A 17,411-nucleotide genomic window follows, 5' to 3' on the forward strand; every position below is an offset into this window, starting at 1 on the left:
AACCCAGATTCACCCATCTGACTGCCAAACAAAAATGTGTAATTTGCCACTCCACAGAACACATTTCCACTGCTCCACAGTCCAGTGTGGGTGTACTTTACACCACTCCATCTGATGCCCAGCATTTGTTTTGGTGATGTGATGCTTACATAAAGCTGCTCAGCCATGGAATCCCATTCAATGAAGCCCTCCCGCTGCATAGTTTTTGTGCTCACATTAATGCTAGTGAAAGTTCAGAACACTTCAGCTATGGAATCAGCAGAGCATTGGTGACTTTTATGCACCAGGCGCCTTGCAGTCTTTGACCCTTTTCTGTTACTTTATGCGGTCTTCTGCTTCCTGGCTGAGTTCCTGTTGTTCCTGAAATCTTCCACTTCGTAATAATATCACTTATAATTGACTGTGGAATATCCAGCAGGGATGCATCCATCACAGTACCATGCCTTAAGTCACTGAGCTCTTCAGAATGACCAATTTAGGATTGCACGTTTGTTAATGGAGGCTGCATGGCCAGGTGCTTGATTTTATACAGATGTGGTAACAGGTCTGATTGAAACACCAAGTACCTGTCAACCTTGCTATGTGAGCACAGTCAAAACCTGATGTTAATAATGCAACAGCACAAGAAATCAGTCCATGGTTCAGTCAAGATTAAGGTGAAATTGCTCTAAGACCAGCTGCTGTTTTTAAAAATACTCCACCAAGTTGAGATGATCATGTGAAGCTGAAGAACTGACTGAAGTTTCTAACATTTTACTGAGGTTTTTGTGGTTTGGTGATCAACAGCACTTAACTGGTTTCATACAGGTAAATCAGAACTGAGCTGTGACAAAGTCAGTTTCAGTTTTCTGTAGACCAAAGAAATGTTTTGCTTTTACAGTGAATTCAAAAGGGACTCTTTTGTTTGATGTTTAATATACAGTACATACTGTGCAGCGTGGTTCTCAAACAGTGGAGGGCCAACACAGGTGCATCTCAGAACTTTAGAATGTCATGAAAAAGTTTCTTTTTCTTAAGTAAAAAAGTGAAGCTCCTTTGTATTTTAGATTTATCACACATTAAGGGAAATATTTCAAGTCTTTTTATCCTGATTATTACAGACTACAGGTCATAAAAATCAAAATTCTATTTTTTTTAGATTATAGTGGAATCACAGAGCAGATTTTAGTGGGTCATAATTACATGCTCAAAAAATGTTCAAATGTACAGAAGCTCTGCATGGACATATATTTACATAATAATCAATCCCTTTTGCTGTGATAAGAAGAAAATATGGTTGTTTTGTCGAAGTCTTGACTAATTCATCCCTCTATATTCAGATTTTTAAGCTTGTATTCCCATGATAATGTTTTGACTTCTCTCAAAAATGACTGAAATGAAGATGATTTACATGCATGCTTGTCCACCTAGGGCTTCTGTAATGCTGTGCTTTTTTAACCCTGCTCTTTTCAACCATTTGTTATCTAAAGTCAAAGCTGCATCATTTTTCTTTAAATTAATTTGTCATAAGCGTTCAGGGTTGCAGCTTTTCATTACGTAGGTGTTGGTGAGTCCTGATGCTAAAACATTTGAGAGCCACTGCTGTACAGTGTCATAATTACAAATAAAAAGATAAAAATGGTGAATGTTTTGGCTGATCTTTCCACTCTCACCTCTTCAGGCCGTGAGAGCAACGTGCTTCAGAAGGTGGATGTTCGCCTGGTCAGTGAGGAAGCCTGTGTTCACTCCTACGGCCGCCTAGTCACTCCCAGAATGCTTTGTGCCGGTTACCGCACTGGAGAGAAAGACGCCTGTCAGGTGAGGAATGATGCATGCACACCTTAAACCTGGTTGTATGTAGTGTAAGTGCATGATTTTAAGGTTACAGTTTCTCAAAAGACACATGCCAATTTAACAGACTACAGTCTGCAGTGTTGTTCACACACCTCATTATAAACCATAACTGATGAGTAAAGTGGAAATTTTTTTTCATCGGTTATAAAAAAACCCTCTGTTGCTGAGTGGGCAAGATTTTTTCACATTCATTACAAATAGAGGAAAAAACATCTAGTTTAACACTGCAGCTGTGCAGTGTTGCAGATGAGTAAACTATAGTTTGCATAATGTAAGATCGACACACAGCCAATTCTTCATTCTCAGTGGAACCATTTGTACATAACACTCTAGAATAATCTCTTCACTAAATAAGCTATCAGTGCAGTTCAATTCTGGTGAAACTACTGCGGTAACTTCATCCCCCTGGGGACCTGCACCTGCTGTAATTTTCAAATTGCAGAAGGTGCAATATTTCTTTAACCTGGAATTTGTGTCAAATAGCAGTTTAAAACTTTTTTTGCAGGAGAGATGCTATGCATTACATATCATGCAATCATCCACAGTTATTTTTTTTAGAATAGTCTACAAAAATTCTTATTTTTTGTACATCTTATTAAATATGAGAATGACATAGAAATTATAACTCCCTTCAATTCCTATCCAATTTGCAATACGAGTCAAAATCATCATGATCAGATATTTTTTTTAATTGTTCAGCTCTAGTTTTATCTAGTATTGTGTTGGTTATAATATAGAATGATTAATTGCTTGTGTTTGTTGGTAAAAAATATAATATAAGGAACGGAACCAGTTCAGTTTAATACAGCATAGTGCACATTCATTTGCATTTCCATTTTTGGAAAAAGTTGAAAAGGGTCCCAAATAACTGACCTGTACCATCCTACTTTTTTGGCACCTTCCCTTCCATTGGATGGATGGATGGAAACTTATTTTGAAAATGTAAACACAGTGCAAAATGGCCATACAAAATAATGTTCTTATACAAAATAGAAAACACAGAGCAATACAAGTGTCACATGCAACAAACTGGTTTACATATCCAGAAAAGGAGTGGGAGGCAAAGCTTTAGTTAAGTTGTTTCTCCTTAATTCAGTGACTCATTTACTTTAAAACCATAAACTTTACTGGTTAAAGAATGTGCTATGTAAATAAGGTGGATTGGAATGAATTGGATTGGGATCCATTTTGAAAGATAGATCTGTCTGATGAAAATCTGACCAGACCATCAGTTTTGCAAGGTAACTGTCAACTTTACCCTTTAGCTTTTGACACAGTAATGTCAAAAAAGGATGGCAAGCACCTATCAGCATTATTTTACAAATGGCCTGTGATAAAGAACATCTGAGTTAAAGAGAGACACAATTAAATAATCATCAGCAAACTTTACTTTAGATAATAATAATAATAATAATAATAATACATTTTATTTAAGGGCGCCTTTCATGACACTCAAGGTCACCTTACAAAAAGTACAAAAAAGTGCATTAAAACAGGCATAAAACAGGAATAAAAACAAACAGCAATACAATAGACAATGCAAAAGATCAGAGGGAGTAGGAGAGTTTGCTGACTTTGGTACTTACAAGTGAACAACACAAATAAGAGAGGTGGGATGAAAACACCCTTGTGGTGATGTGGTGGAGGAAAAAATAGCATCTGAGAAAGTGATATCAACCTTCCCATGACCAGTGAGTGTTAAAAACAACCTGCATATCAGACCAAGGTTTAACTACGTAGCCTTCCTGCTGAAATGTTTGGATCAAAAGGACAAAATGTGGACAAGTTTTGTCATTTGGTATGAAAAGAGCTAAAAGTAAAGAATATACAGAGGCAGATTTATATGCAGATTTCTGCTGATTTTGTTAAACTGCCTCCAAAACATGACAACTCAACAAAGGGTCAGTGTTATGTTTGAGTTTTGACTGCCCTCAAGTGGTGAAAATAAAAACAGCTTCTGCAGTTTGGGTCTGTTTTCAGTTTAAATTAAATATAATAACTACAGGCAGGTTAATGAACAACATTAGTGCATAAGTGGACAGATGCTGGAGAAGTTTAACACCTAAAAGCTTGAAGGAAGTTCATGTTTTATTCATGAATGATTTTAGAAATATGGCAATGTTTCTACCGTCTTCTAAGAGAGCTATTGTCTTTCTTTTTTCCATGTTAACAGCCATGCAAAGCAGATGGACCGGCCAGATTCAGGAGTCTTTCTCAGTTTATTTTTGTGTTTCCGTGTCTCCCCACTTGCATCTTTTCCTTGCATTTAGCCCCACCCACTTAAAAAAGAAACACAATTTACCCAGTTACAGATCCTAAACTTAACATTTGAGCTGATCATAATCCACCTTAAACCCCACTACACAAACGTTCAGGAAAACTATTATTTATTTAAGATTCACAAACCTGTTAGTTTATTTCACATAAATATGAAATACAAGTTTTATCTAACATAGCTGAATATCAGTGGTATTCCTCTGTTGATAAATGAAGTTAAAGATCTGTGTTATTAAGTGTGAGAACTCTTTTGTCATTTGCATTCTTGTGGTCCATCAGGGAGACTCTGGCGGCCCCCTGGTGTGTCAGGAGCCTTCGGGTCGCTGGTTCCTGGCTGGTGTGGTGAGCTGGGGCAGAGGCTGTGGGCGTCCTGACTACTACGGCGTCTACACCCGCGTCACCAGGCTCTCTGATTGGATCAAACAGATCATCAGCAGTCACTGAGACAGCAGGGATCTTTATAATGACTGAAAAATCTTCATCGCCTAAAGCTTGAGTGCTAATGAAAGTTTCATCCACGGGACGGAGAAAAACTGACAGAACACTTAGAATAGTTTCTCCACACCATGGTGAAGAGTGAAAATATTTTATAAACAATACTCAACCATATTTATGTGGAACCATCCAGAACAGGCAGAATAAAGTGTGCCACAGACTAAAACACTTTAATAGTTACAATGAGTTGAAATGTAAGAAAGAAGGGTAACGGGGTGCCACAGGATGAGACGTTATGATGATTGACTGAATATTTACTATCTGGTGTCCATGTGTTGTTTCATATTTTGAAGTTGACTGGCTGTTTGGATCAATCTACTCTGCATGGACTGGTAGCAGCCACCACTGAAATTAGAACTAGTGTGTATCCAGCAGAGCTGAGTGCTCCTTCCAGGACGTGCTGGACTGGGGCATGGGCAGAGGAACTGCTTGAGTCAGGTGGATCACGGCACAGCCGTTGTACGTGGAAATGGGAGGTCAGACTGAGCTTGATTTCTGCGTCGTAGAGCAGGTGTGTCAACTCAATCACAGCAGGGGCCAGATTCTGGATTTAAAGGTCACCTATGTAAAAATACATTTTTTCAGGCTTTTCTGACTGTGCCAGACTTTCCCCTCGTGATGTCATGTGGGGAGTTAGCACCGTCTCTAAGTTTGGTTGGCCCCCCCTGCTTGGAAGAAAGTTCCACCCTCCTCTCCTCATCCTCCTCTCAGCTGGCAGTTGAGAGGGGCGGAGTCAGACAGCTCATTAACATTTAAAGCCACAGACACAGAAAAGCTCGTTCTGGGCATGACTGAAACTGAGAGTTTTTAGACATGAAAAATCCAATACTAGAGTGTTTTATCAGCAACAAACTTCACAGGCATGTTTTGGGGTCCTCTGAGACCAATATGAAATTTTCTTAAAGGGGTAAAATATGTTACCGTCCCCATGTGCCCCTCACCACGGCATTTGCTGATTACTCCCTCCCCGGTGGGGTGGACACATGGTGAGTCAAAGCATTGGCTTTGTTATGGGTGGACTGTTAAGGTGAAAACATTGCCTGCCGGTGCCAACAGATGCACTGACAGTCTCACCCATGGTCTCACCGGACGACTGAAAGTCATGGCAGAGGGTGAATATTCCTCTATTCCTCCCAGCATTGTGAGTATTCTCACTACAATTAGCTGTCTTTCTCTCGGTTACGCTCCGACTCATCTCCTCGACTGGGCATGCGTCTTTCAAACTCTATAAACTCCAAAACTTTGAATAGAAACACACCAAAAATGCTGCTGGGATTGAAGTTACTCATGTCTGCCATCTCCTGGTGTAAAGTGGTAACAGCACATACCTCCACCATTAGCCCTATCTCTCAATAGTACAGAATCCTTTGAAAGAAAACCTTGATCCAGACGGTGATCCGGATCCCTCCCAAAATCTAATCAGTTCTTCCTTATGCCATTTCTGACATTTTCTGAATATTTATTCAAAATCCATCCATAACTTTTTTTTAAGTTATTTTGCTAACAAACAAACAAACTAACTAACTAACTAACAAACCCTGCCCATCACATAACCTCCATGGCAGGGGTAATAATAAACTAATACACTAATGTTTTTGAAAAGGCAAATAAATGAGAAAGTTTAGAAAATTTAGAAGGTCAAAATCAAGGATAAATTCAAAATTGTGAGTTTAATAGTTCAAAATATGAGTTAGATTTTAAATTGTAAGTCTAAGAGGTCAAAATATGGAATTAAATAGCCAAAATTAGGATTTTAAAAGTCCAAATATGACTTAAAACTCAAAACAATGAGTAATAAAGGTCAAAATATGAATTAAATTTCAAATAATGAGTTATAAAGGTCAAAATGTGACAAATTTTGAAATAATAAGTTATAAAGGTCAAAATATGATAAATTTTAAAATAATAATTAATAAAGGTCAAAATCTGACAAATTTCAAAACTGTGTATCTGAAATGTCATGATATGATATAAAATGTCAAAATTATGAGTTGAAAAGGTTAAAGTTTAAAATAAAAAGTCAAAATCACGCGTTTGAGTTATAATTTTGCAATGCAGAATTGAAAATATGAAATGAAAACACCAAACAATCACTGTTCCCACACTCTTTTTATCTAAATATTTTACTCTTTTTTTTTTTTGTTTGTTTTTTTTGTTTGTTTTTTTTTTTGTTTTTACAGATTTTTATAACTCAAGGATTTTTTTTTAATCATCATGGTTACGTTTTTCTATACTGGAGGAAATCTGCAGCCCTCATCTCACACTGGTGGGCCAGTTTAAAGAGAAATATGATTTGATATTGCAGGCTGGACATAACTGTACCATGGGCAAGATTTGGCCCCTGGACCTTGAGTTTGACACCCCTGATCGAGAGCATTAAGGATCACTTATTTCTACTGAGCTATGCATGCCTCCTGGCCAACAAGAAAATGCTACAGAGCCATTTCAAACTTGTTTCATTTTGTCCACATCGGTAGATGATGTTTGTCTCTTGATGGCCCTGATGTAGGAAAACGTGTCGCTCTAATAAAGTCTATCTCTATACTTCAACTGCTGGTGATGGTTCCTGTATCTACATCAGTAGATTATGTTACTGCCAAGATAAATGCAGAATGGTTTGGTTTGTACTTTTAGAAGTAAAAGTCTGGTTTGGAGTTGATTCAAGCCACTCTGACTGAGATTTATTTAAGTAAAACTTGTGGAGACAGACTAGATGTAGCTGTTATGAAAGCCGTTATAGCACAAGGCAGATCCTCGACTATGCAGCAAATGCACCAATTAAGGCATGGATGTTGCAGAATGAAGATCACTTCTCAGTTTTCTTGCATTGATTTCTCTGTGAGAGAAAGACAGTCTCCATTCATTTGTAATCCAAAGATATAAACACCTGTTGACCCAGGTGGGACTTGAACCCACAATCCCCAGCTCCGGAGGCTGATGCCTTATCCATTAGGCCACTGGGCCTCCTATTGCTGTATGTATCTGTTAGAGATTTCTATTCCACTGAGAGAAAAATGTGTTAAATGCTGCATTATCTAACATTCATGTATGATTCAGTGGTTGTGTTTTTCTCTCAGAGATGCTGAGTCCACTGAACTGGGCCACTGAGAGAGAGTTGTAGCATGTATTTAAAAAGACATCGGCTCTTCTTCTGCTTCCCAGAGCATTTCACACGCACACATATCCCCAGAAGTCTGAAGATGAAAACTGTTGTTTGTTTACCCTCCAGAAATTCAGATTTTTTTCATGTGTCACCATCAACAATTTAGGCTCTTAGAGTGAAATCCATGGAGGTTTAAGGAAATGTTGGAGTGTATTTGTTTTTCCTGCATAATGAGCTGTATCCAGTCAGTCTTGGCATCAGAAGACAACGTCAGAGCAGAGTAGACAGAAGATGTATGTGATTGAGTCAAAGAGGAGGCCTGCAGCCCCCTTAACCTCTGTGTTTTTGATCAATAATGTCTCCGCTATCCATCTTTTATGCTGTTGGTAGAACAAACAATCGATCCGTGTATTTATCAGCAAAGTGGAAGCATATAAATGAGTGTGGTCAAAAGAGGAGGATGGATTGATCAGAATCAGAGAGCAGAGAGCCAGGAGGAAAAGGGCGCCACACTCTGCGTGGGACGATGATTCAATTATGGATGTCAGCCATCTTTGCTACTCTTATGTTTTTGCATCAGCTATGAAAACTGTCAGGAGGACAGATGGAGCTCGTCCAAGCCGAACAGAGCAGCATAATGTCTGTCCTGTAACTAGACAAATCAGAGTAGACAGTGACCACAATATTTACATTAGATCAGATCAAACTTACAACGTTAGAGCCAACAACAAGGTCAAAGCAGGAGACGTTAGAGGGCTTCAGGATCAATATTCCTCCAAAATATTCTGTTTTTAGCCAAGTGAAACAAGTAAAATGTTTATTAAAAATATTCTGGAGAGTTTTTATGGTGGGTTTTCATAATTTTCCATCATTTTGTGAAAGCATTTAGGTCATAAACACAAATCAAGTAGTAATGTGCAAAAATTTAGAAAGAAAGACAAGTCTAATTACAGCTAATCAACAAAACGAGTTTTACTATCAGGACCACATTATTGAGCATCTGCTGAACTATACCAAAAATATATAGTCCCATCCATGCACTCCAGAAACACTTCAGGAAGCTTAATGTTTGTATCAACATGCTAGTTTTTATCCAAGCTATCATCTCCAAAGCTGTGCAGAAAGATAGATGAATTATGGGATGTTTACTCCAGATTTACAGAGTGAACAAACATCTCATTAGTATCATTTCCTCCAGAGAAGTTATCCTGGGTAAAGACCTGAGTTTGTCGGCCAAGCAAGCAAACACTGTAGAATGGTATGAAAGAATTTAGCCAATTCAAACAGCCTCTTTAACCTCAAATCATCACCATCTTCTTCTTCTTCAGGGAAAGCAGGCATTAACTCCCATCCCACTCCAATCCCATCCCATCTTTGCTTTGCCTGTTCCTGTCTCAAAGTAGTTCTGATCCATGTTGGCAAAGAGGGGTAAGGTCTACAGGGGCCTTCAGACAGCCTCATTCCAAACCAGGCGGTATGGGAAATCTCCCAGATTTTAAATCCTGATTTAACAAATGTGCATTGCTTATATGATTCTCCATGGCAACCTTTCTCATGTTTATGAAGTTACTTTCTGCAGAGATGCATCTTCATAAACAAAGTCAAAGCACCAAGAAGATTTTTGACTCTTTGCAAAATAGAGAGTATATAGCCAGGCCTTGTGTGGGTGTAGGTTTTATTGTGCACTGTAGTTGCATATGTGTTACCCTCAGAGTTGCAGGATTTTAATACTGAACCCTGAACCAACTGAGCCCTGACCGCTGGCCTTACAGTACTGTAGGCAACAGTCACAGTCAAAAAGGATGAACAGAACAATTTTTCACATTTATGTCGGCTTGCTCATGATTTGTCTGGGCCCCTGACAAACCCAGAGGTTGGGACCTCCCAGCTGTGATTTACTGATGGTAACAAGGATTTGGGTTTTAGCAGTAGCATTGGTGCTAACCACTGTTCCTGACCGTTTTTTTCCACTGTAATTTGCCACTTTTCACCAGGTTTTTTTTTTTTTTTTTTTTTAAGATTTATTTTTGGGCATTTTTGTGCCTTTATTAGACAGAGGAGGACAGTGGATAGAGTTGGAAACAGGGTCAAGAGTTGGGGGAGAGACATGCGGCAAAGGGCCCCAGGCCGGACCCGAACCTGGGCAGCCCGCGCACATGGGGAGCGCCCTCAACCACCAGGCCACCTGCTCCCCGCTTTTCACCAGTTTTGTCAAATTTTAACCCCTTTACATCATTTTACTACCTCTTTCTGCCACTCGTGACAAATGTTTGCTACTTTACACCAATGTCTTCCACATTCTAAATATATTTAACTCCATTTTCTGCCATGTTTAAACAATTTTTGCTACGGTTAAACCCATTCCACCTCTTTTTCTGCCCATTTTTGCCACTTCCAAACCATTTTTTTGTCACTTTCTGCCAACTGTTACCTATGTTTACCAATTATTGCCACTATTAACCCCTTCATTACCACTTTTCATTACCACTTTTCATGCCAATTTTTGCCAATTTGTTCTTCCTATGTTTTGCCTCTTTGCACACATTTTTAACAAATTTTTGCCACTCGTAAATCCTTTCACCTCTTTCTCTGCCTGTTTTTGCCACTTCTTAACCAATTTTTTGCCACTATCCGAATATCGTTTCCTCTGTTGACCAATTATTGCCACTATTAACCCCTTAATCACAATTTTCCATGCCCTTTTGTTGTCAACTCTAACCAAAATTCACAATTTTTAAGCCCACTTTTGCTTCATTTAACCCTTTTCTGCCACACTCTGCCTGTGTTTTGCCTCATTAAAGACCTTTTTGCTGTTTTAAATACATCTTTCCCCTTTTAATCCCATTTCACCACCTTTTACTTCCATTTCTGCCACTTTAAAGCCATTATTGCCTCTTTCCGCCTAATATTGCCCTTGTTGACCTATTATTGCCACTATTAATCCCTTAATTACTTCTTTTTATGCCCATTTTTGGTGCCACTTCTGACAAATTTTTGCCACTCTTAACCAATATCTTCCACATTCTAATCCTATTTAACTCCCTTTTCTTACCATTTTTGCCAAAGTTAACCCCTTACTCACCATTTTTCATGCCATTTTTTTGCCCATTCTAACCAAAATTCACATTTTAAAGCCCATTTTTTAAACTTTCAACCAATTTCTGCCACGTTCTGCCTGTGTTTTGCCTTTTTAAACCCATATCTGCTGTTTTTAAAAACATCTTTCACTTTGAATCCCATTTCTCCACCTTTTGCTCCCATATCTGCCACTTTAAAGCCATTTATTTAACGTTAAAACCTTTTTAAACTTCTTTTTTGCCCATTTTTACCTCTCTAAATCCATTTTTGCCTCTATCTGCGTAGTGTTGCCTCCATTGACCTATTATTGTCACCTAATCACTTAATCACCCCTTAATCACTTCATTTAATGCCCATTTTTTCCCAATTCTAACCACATCTCGCTATTTGTTATGCCCATTTTTCTAGTTTTAACCAATTTCTGCTGTGTCCTGCCTGTGTTTTGCCTCCTTAACCCAATTTTGCTACTTTAAACCCAATTTTTGCCTCTCAAAAAACATTTTTGGCAATTTATAATCCAATCTCACAACCTTTTATGCCCATTTTTACCACTTTTAAGCCATCTTTGCCACATTCCACCTACTGTTGCCTCTCTTCAATTCATTATTGTAACTATCAACCCCTTGTCACAACTTTTTATGCCCATTTTTGCCACTCACTGCCTATTTTTTTGCCTCTCTTATCCTGCTTTAAACACATATTTTTGTCCAAAATCCCATTTTACCACCTTTTCCAGCCAGAGATCTGTGGACAGTAACAGCTGCATTGTTTAAAACACTGATCTATTTTCATACAGTACATAGAAGGAGCCTAAAAGGGGTCTTTAGTTGATCTAATGCAATAACTCAGCTCTCTAAATACATGCAAACATACATAATGACATATACTTTTAGATTTCTCTGGAGTAATGAAGGTTTAAATCTCTGCAGAACTGACAGCTGTGGAAATCCATGAGTGCAAAATGCAAACAACTGAGTCAGAGATACTCCTAGATCTGACAGGCAGGAAATGGAAATATTGTTGAATGCACATCCTGCACTTAACTTGTTCAGTTAATGGAAATAAAAAATCCCCTGTGTCACATTAGAGGGGGAAACACTCGCATACAGGATTGAATTTACATGGCTTATGTTTTACCTGTTTACTCCACTTGATTTGATTTGCACTCCAAACATTTCACAGATATTTTAACTGGATTATTGACGTTTGAAGTAAACCTTAACAATGATAGTGGATTTGTGTCATTTCAGTGTCCCTTTCTGAACCAGTCAGCTTTTCTTTCATAACTTTGCCGTCTGCCGTGTCGTCATGATAAAATAACCGGCTGAGTGTTGAAAAAAGTCTGTTCCTACTTTGCTTTTCTCCTCTCCCTTCATCTCTCCATTGCTCCCCTGGGCTCCTCTCCCTCTCTGTCCACACTGTGATGGCTTAAACAGCTGAGGTCTAAGTGTTTTCTCTGTGGTCTAGGTCTGTCTTTGAAATAGTGGTGGTTGGACTGGAGGAGGAGGAGGGAGTTGAGTATGTGCAGAGGTCCTGGAGGAAAAACAGAGAGAGGAGGAATGGCTAAAGACAGCAGAGCAGAGGGGGGCAGTGATTCACACACTTTCCACTGGATATGATAGATGTCTTTACTAAAGAGTCAAAGTATCACCCCCTGCCTTTGCTCTCCTCAAAACAAATCCTGATTCCATGAAGATAAGTTATTGTTATTGTTATTTATCTGTGTATTTTGTTTGATTTCAAACAAATATTGAGTCTCATGATGAAGTAAGTACAAAAGAGCTCTTGGTACAAGATAGAAAAATTCATTGTGCTTCATTTTTACTTTCCTTTTAAAAGTTAATATCAAACTTTTTCTTGGTTTCTGAATGCTTTTTCTCCTCTCAGCCAGAAAAAAAGTTACCAAATGCCACCATCTCCTGTGTAGAATGTCTCTTTTGTCGGTAATTCTCTCATGGTCGGATCAAGCAGGATTCTTTATCAGATTACACAACAAAAATCTTATTAACTTTGTGAGTGTGCACGAGTTTCGTAGGTTATCAGTGTTTATTAGCTCTTCCTAGTGTGCTGTGACATCATGGACAACACTATTTTAACCCCTGTGCACCCTTTAAGAAAATGTTGATGTTTCACCCTTCGTGCAAAAAGTGTTCAGGTCCTAAAAAGTGCAATAAAAATATTACCTATGCAGATGTTTTTTCACCTATACTGCATTAAATCTTTTAACCAACGCTAGTCCTGATCATAACTATCAAATTTACATGAACTTCCTAAATAATTTTAACCCTTTAATGCTATTTTGGAAAAATTGACCCACATGTTCTAAATGATAAAAACACAAAATATGAAATATTTTCTATATATTAAGTGCAAACTGTTTTTTTATTTTCAGGAGGATTTATTACTTCCTTGGATATGTCAGTAATTGACAACAACACTAATTTTCGTGCATTATTATTTTTTTTAGCAGTCTGAGTTTATTAAAAAAAATACCTTTCACCTTTGTGCAAAAAGTGTTCAGCTCGTAAAAAGTGCTATAAAAATATTAAGTATGAATATTTTTTCCCTTTCACTGTATTAAATCTTTTAACCGGCTTTAGTCCTGATCGTAACTGTTGAATCAATATGGATTTCCTAAGTGATTTTAACCCTTTTATGTCATTTTGGGAACATCAACCGATATTTTACCGTCAAAAACAAAAAATATTACACAATATTAACTAATATCAAACAAATGTGTGTGCGTGGGTGGGGTGGGGTACTTTATTACATTTTTGGGAATAGGTGTGTGCGTGTGTGTGTGTGTGTGTGTGTGTGTGGCAGGAGTGGTGTGTGGGCATAAAAAAAGTGGGAGAGAGATGGGGATGTGCAAAACATGACAAGCAAAAATAGACTTTCTGTTCCCCTGTACACAAAGCCACACACGCGCACACACACCCACACACACACTCAAATTATTCTGTCAATACACACATTCATACCACGCTTTTACATCAATACCAGCGCACCCAGACCGTTTAAATGTAATCATGTACTGTGTTCTTAAGCATTAGTCAGAAGTGCAACAAAAAAAGGACCCAATGAAATGGCATAGAATGGAGCCCCCCGCTATATAGTGGAAAAAATGTCATGTAATGGATAATTGAAAAAAGAAAAAAAACACTTTTTCAAGACAAAATCTTAGATTGAAAAGCTGGCCATATGTAAAACATTGTTTTATGCCAAAATTACAGTAGGATCAAAAATGTATGTTTTAATGGGAGTCAATGGTGCAAAAAATGTCTGTAGGGTGAAAGGTGGAACATTTTCTTCTATACATTGTCTTAAACCCTGTTATTAATGAAACTTTAAATTTTAAAACTTCACTAAAGAAGTTAAATCCTTGCAAAACTTGGCCTCCCTACTATTAATAAATACAAAAATATTGAGTATTTTTTATTGAAAAATGCAAAAAAAATGTACTGGGGTGCATAAGGGTTAAAGGTCATTAACTTTCTCCCTCCACTTACCTTGTAAAGCCAATGGATTTGCCTGATTTGCAACCCTCCTCCACCCCAGCTCCTCCTTTAGTCTGCTTCCTACTCAATGTCATGTACCTTGTCCTGTGAATATTAAAGTGGCCCAAATGCCCTTATATATTTCTGTATGTGGCCCTCAGTGGAAAAAGTTTGGACACCCCTGGTCTAGCCGCTCTGATTGGCCTGTCATATATGTGGCAGACAGAATGTTCATCAATCCGTGTATCATTCGTTCATTTAATATTTGATTGGTAACTGAATAACAAATAACAAAAACAAATGGTTCATTTTCTTGTTTTCATTTCTGCAACAAAATCAAATAAACAGGAAATGATGTGTCTATTTGACTTTAGCTATTAATGTTAGGATCAGATAATGTAATATGAAAAAAAGAGCTTAAGCAGTTGGTATGATTTCAGTATTAATTTGCATAACCTGGTGCAGGTGTTGTGCTCAGAAAAGCATCCTGAGAATTTCATGCCCATTGCTGAGGAGTTCATGCTTCCTGGAGTAATTTACGGAACATAAACACCGGTACCAAGTTAAGTCACGTTCCCACACGTGTGCTCCTTCATTTGCATTCGTGCCATGCTTTGGTCCACCTCGTCCTTCCGTGCCGGAGCCAGGGAAACATGCTGCATCCAAGCACGGAAGAGTGTACTCGTGCTGGTCATATGTACTGGACTTTCAGGCTCAAACGTACCCAGGCACAGTACAGATTGCCTAGTGTGAGTGCGCCCTAACTCGGTGCCAGCGTTTGTGTTCCTGTATATTATTACAGGAAACGTGAACTCCTCAGCGATGGGCATGTGATTCTAAGGATGCTTTTCTGAGCACAACACCTGCACCAGGTTACGCAAATCCATATTGCAATCAAATTGACTGCTTACAGCTGTTGTTTTCATATTACCTTCTCTGATCCCAACATAAAAGTCAAAAAGATGCATCATTTCCTGTTTATTTGATTTTGTTTCAGAAATGAAAACCATAAAATGAACAGTATTTTTATTATTTGATTTGTTTTTTAAAACAGAAAAGTGAACAATGAGCCATTTTTCATTAATTTGTTATTCAATTATCAATCAAATATTAAATGAATGAATGATACATGGATTTTTGTCTAAACATCTTCAGAGAATTTTTGACTGATTATTATCGCACAGCAGTGATAGAAAACAGAAGAGAAAACAGCATATACTGTGGTGTTACAGAGCCAAAACTCAGTTTACCTTTACTACACAAAAACACAGTAACAGAGTGTGTCAGATGTTTCCTTCAGGTCCATTCTCAGTGGCCTAAAATTCTGTTTGCATTCACGCAGAAGGCCAAAACAGAAAAAAACCTGCTTTCAAAAATACCTGCCTTTGTTTAGACTTGGCCTCTGTATGGAGGTAAAAATCTGACATTTTGCTACAAAAATCTCCACAAAGATGCCGTGTCTGCATTCATCTAATTGGCCAATTAGGGGAAAATGCTCTCATCATGCAGAGCTACAGTCAGTCTAAATGTGGCTTTACTGAATTAAACAGAAGGCCTCAGTTCTATGAATATTTCAGGTGCCTTTGGTAAGAGGTGATGAAAAGCCTTGTTTAACCATTCAGACAGTTTTAGCCTTGAAAATAAAGGATTGAAAGGAGGGAGTGTAATTGGTGGAATGGCAAACAGCTTGTATACTTACATCCAGGTTAACGAGGATCAGATGTCTCTCACTGCCCTCTGGCTTGATCCTCATGCTGCTTGACGTTGTGCCACATTTTAATCTGAAGGAGAGAAAAAAAGTATTTTTGGAAAAAATGTGTCTAGATCAAATGAAATTCATGTATCATGAATAAACCAAAGAGCGAGTGCAAGAAGGCAAAGCAAACTAGAGAGAGCAGAGTCAACAGACGAGAGAATCCAGGGTTTGCATGACAGTCTTAAAGTGTTTGCTTGTTTTTGCCCGGGGCTAAGAAATCACGCAAATACATAGAAAGTCAAACACAAAACCTAAAAATGCTTGTGGAAAAATCACAATATATCACAGGGTTATACAACTGCATGAACACGCAAACATGGAAGAGCAGCGGTGAAACATAGAAAAAAAAAAAAAAAAAAGAGAGACAGGCAGAAGTAAACAGAGATAGATAATGAAACCCAGCCAAAGATAGAGCAAGCTCATTATTTTATCTGACTGTGTGAGTGAATGCATAAAGTGAAGTGATTAGTCTGACCCACATTCACTCCCTCTGACACCAACACTCAGTCACAGCTCTGGCTAGCTGCAGTTTATCTCTAGGAAGGAGATAACACAGGAAGAGAAGGCTAAATATGTCTACATAGTGGCTTCTATTAAAGCATTTTTAGACTGTAAAAGAATGCTGTCTGTATTATTTTAGAATGATTGGTCATAGATTTATAGATGTGGACATAGCTTTAGAAAAAGGGCTATCAGGGAGCAGGAGGTCAGGGTCAGAATAAAGATTAAATGGGTGAGCATTGAAGTGAAGGCAACAGGTTCCTGGATATAATGCCTTTCCTTGGGAAAGCCAAAACCCTAAATAGATTTTGGGGAGGGGGGTTAGGCTGTAAAAGAAAACACTATCTGCAGTAAATTAACACCCAGCAAGCCAAACTAAGGGGCAAGATTTTTGCTCTGTGCTGATAGCCCTAACTTAAGTGAGAATTACAAGAATTAGCACTGATTATATGCAGATGCTAACCTGACAGCCAGATGGATCCGTCTAGTAAACCTTCCATAGACAGAGTTTGTAAAAGGGCAGAGCCTATGAAAAAAACTTGGAGGGTGATTGGATGAACGTTTTGTTTGTCACATCTTTACGGGCCAATCAGAGCAACAAAATGCGTGATATCGTAGCCCCAAAGGTGCCCTGTTACCGACAAATAAACTCCATAGAGCTGCATAATGCGAACCACGGCGAATATAGACATGTTAGGACACAAATTTTGTCGCTTTTTAACAGAAAGAATCTCAATGCTGTTCTTGTTCTTCTTTGGACAAAGAAAAGTCGTCAAGTTCTGATAAAACTGGCGCTGGATTCGCCAGTGAGAAACAAGGAAACAGGGGTATCTGTCTGCTTTTCAAGGTTATGTGGATGCAAAACTGCCCA

At 38.3% G+C, this 17,411-nt stretch overlaps 1 protein-coding gene and 1 non-coding gene across 3 annotated transcripts in view; one reads left to right on the forward strand and one right to left on the reverse strand.

Annotated features, from left to right (window-relative positions):
• Positions 1-5,760, forward strand: part of LOC121508600 (transmembrane protease serine 6) — a 31,897-nt gene extending 26,137 nt beyond the window's left edge. For both annotated transcript variants that reach the window (XM_041785556.1, XM_041785557.1), the window contains exons 17-18: positions 1,661-1,797; positions 4,390-5,760. In XM_041785556.1, the coding sequence (XP_041641490.1) occupies positions 1,661-1,797; positions 4,390-4,554 (302 nt within the window). In that variant the 3' untranslated portion in view covers positions 4,555-5,760. The remainder of the gene's footprint in view (positions 1-1,660; positions 1,798-4,389) is intronic.
• Positions 5,761-7,496: 1,736 nt separating this feature from the next.
• On the reverse strand, positions 7,497-7,569 carry trnar-ccg. The gene has a single exon. It is a non-coding gene; the product is annotated as a tRNA-Arg (tRNA).
• Between the last annotated feature and the right edge of the window lie 9,842 nt (positions 7,570-17,411).

This window comes from Cheilinus undulatus, linkage group 4, assembly GCF_018320785.1.
Source record: "Cheilinus undulatus linkage group 4, ASM1832078v1, whole genome shotgun sequence".
NCBI lineage: Eukaryota > Metazoa > Chordata > Actinopteri > Labriformes > Labridae > Cheilinus > Cheilinus undulatus.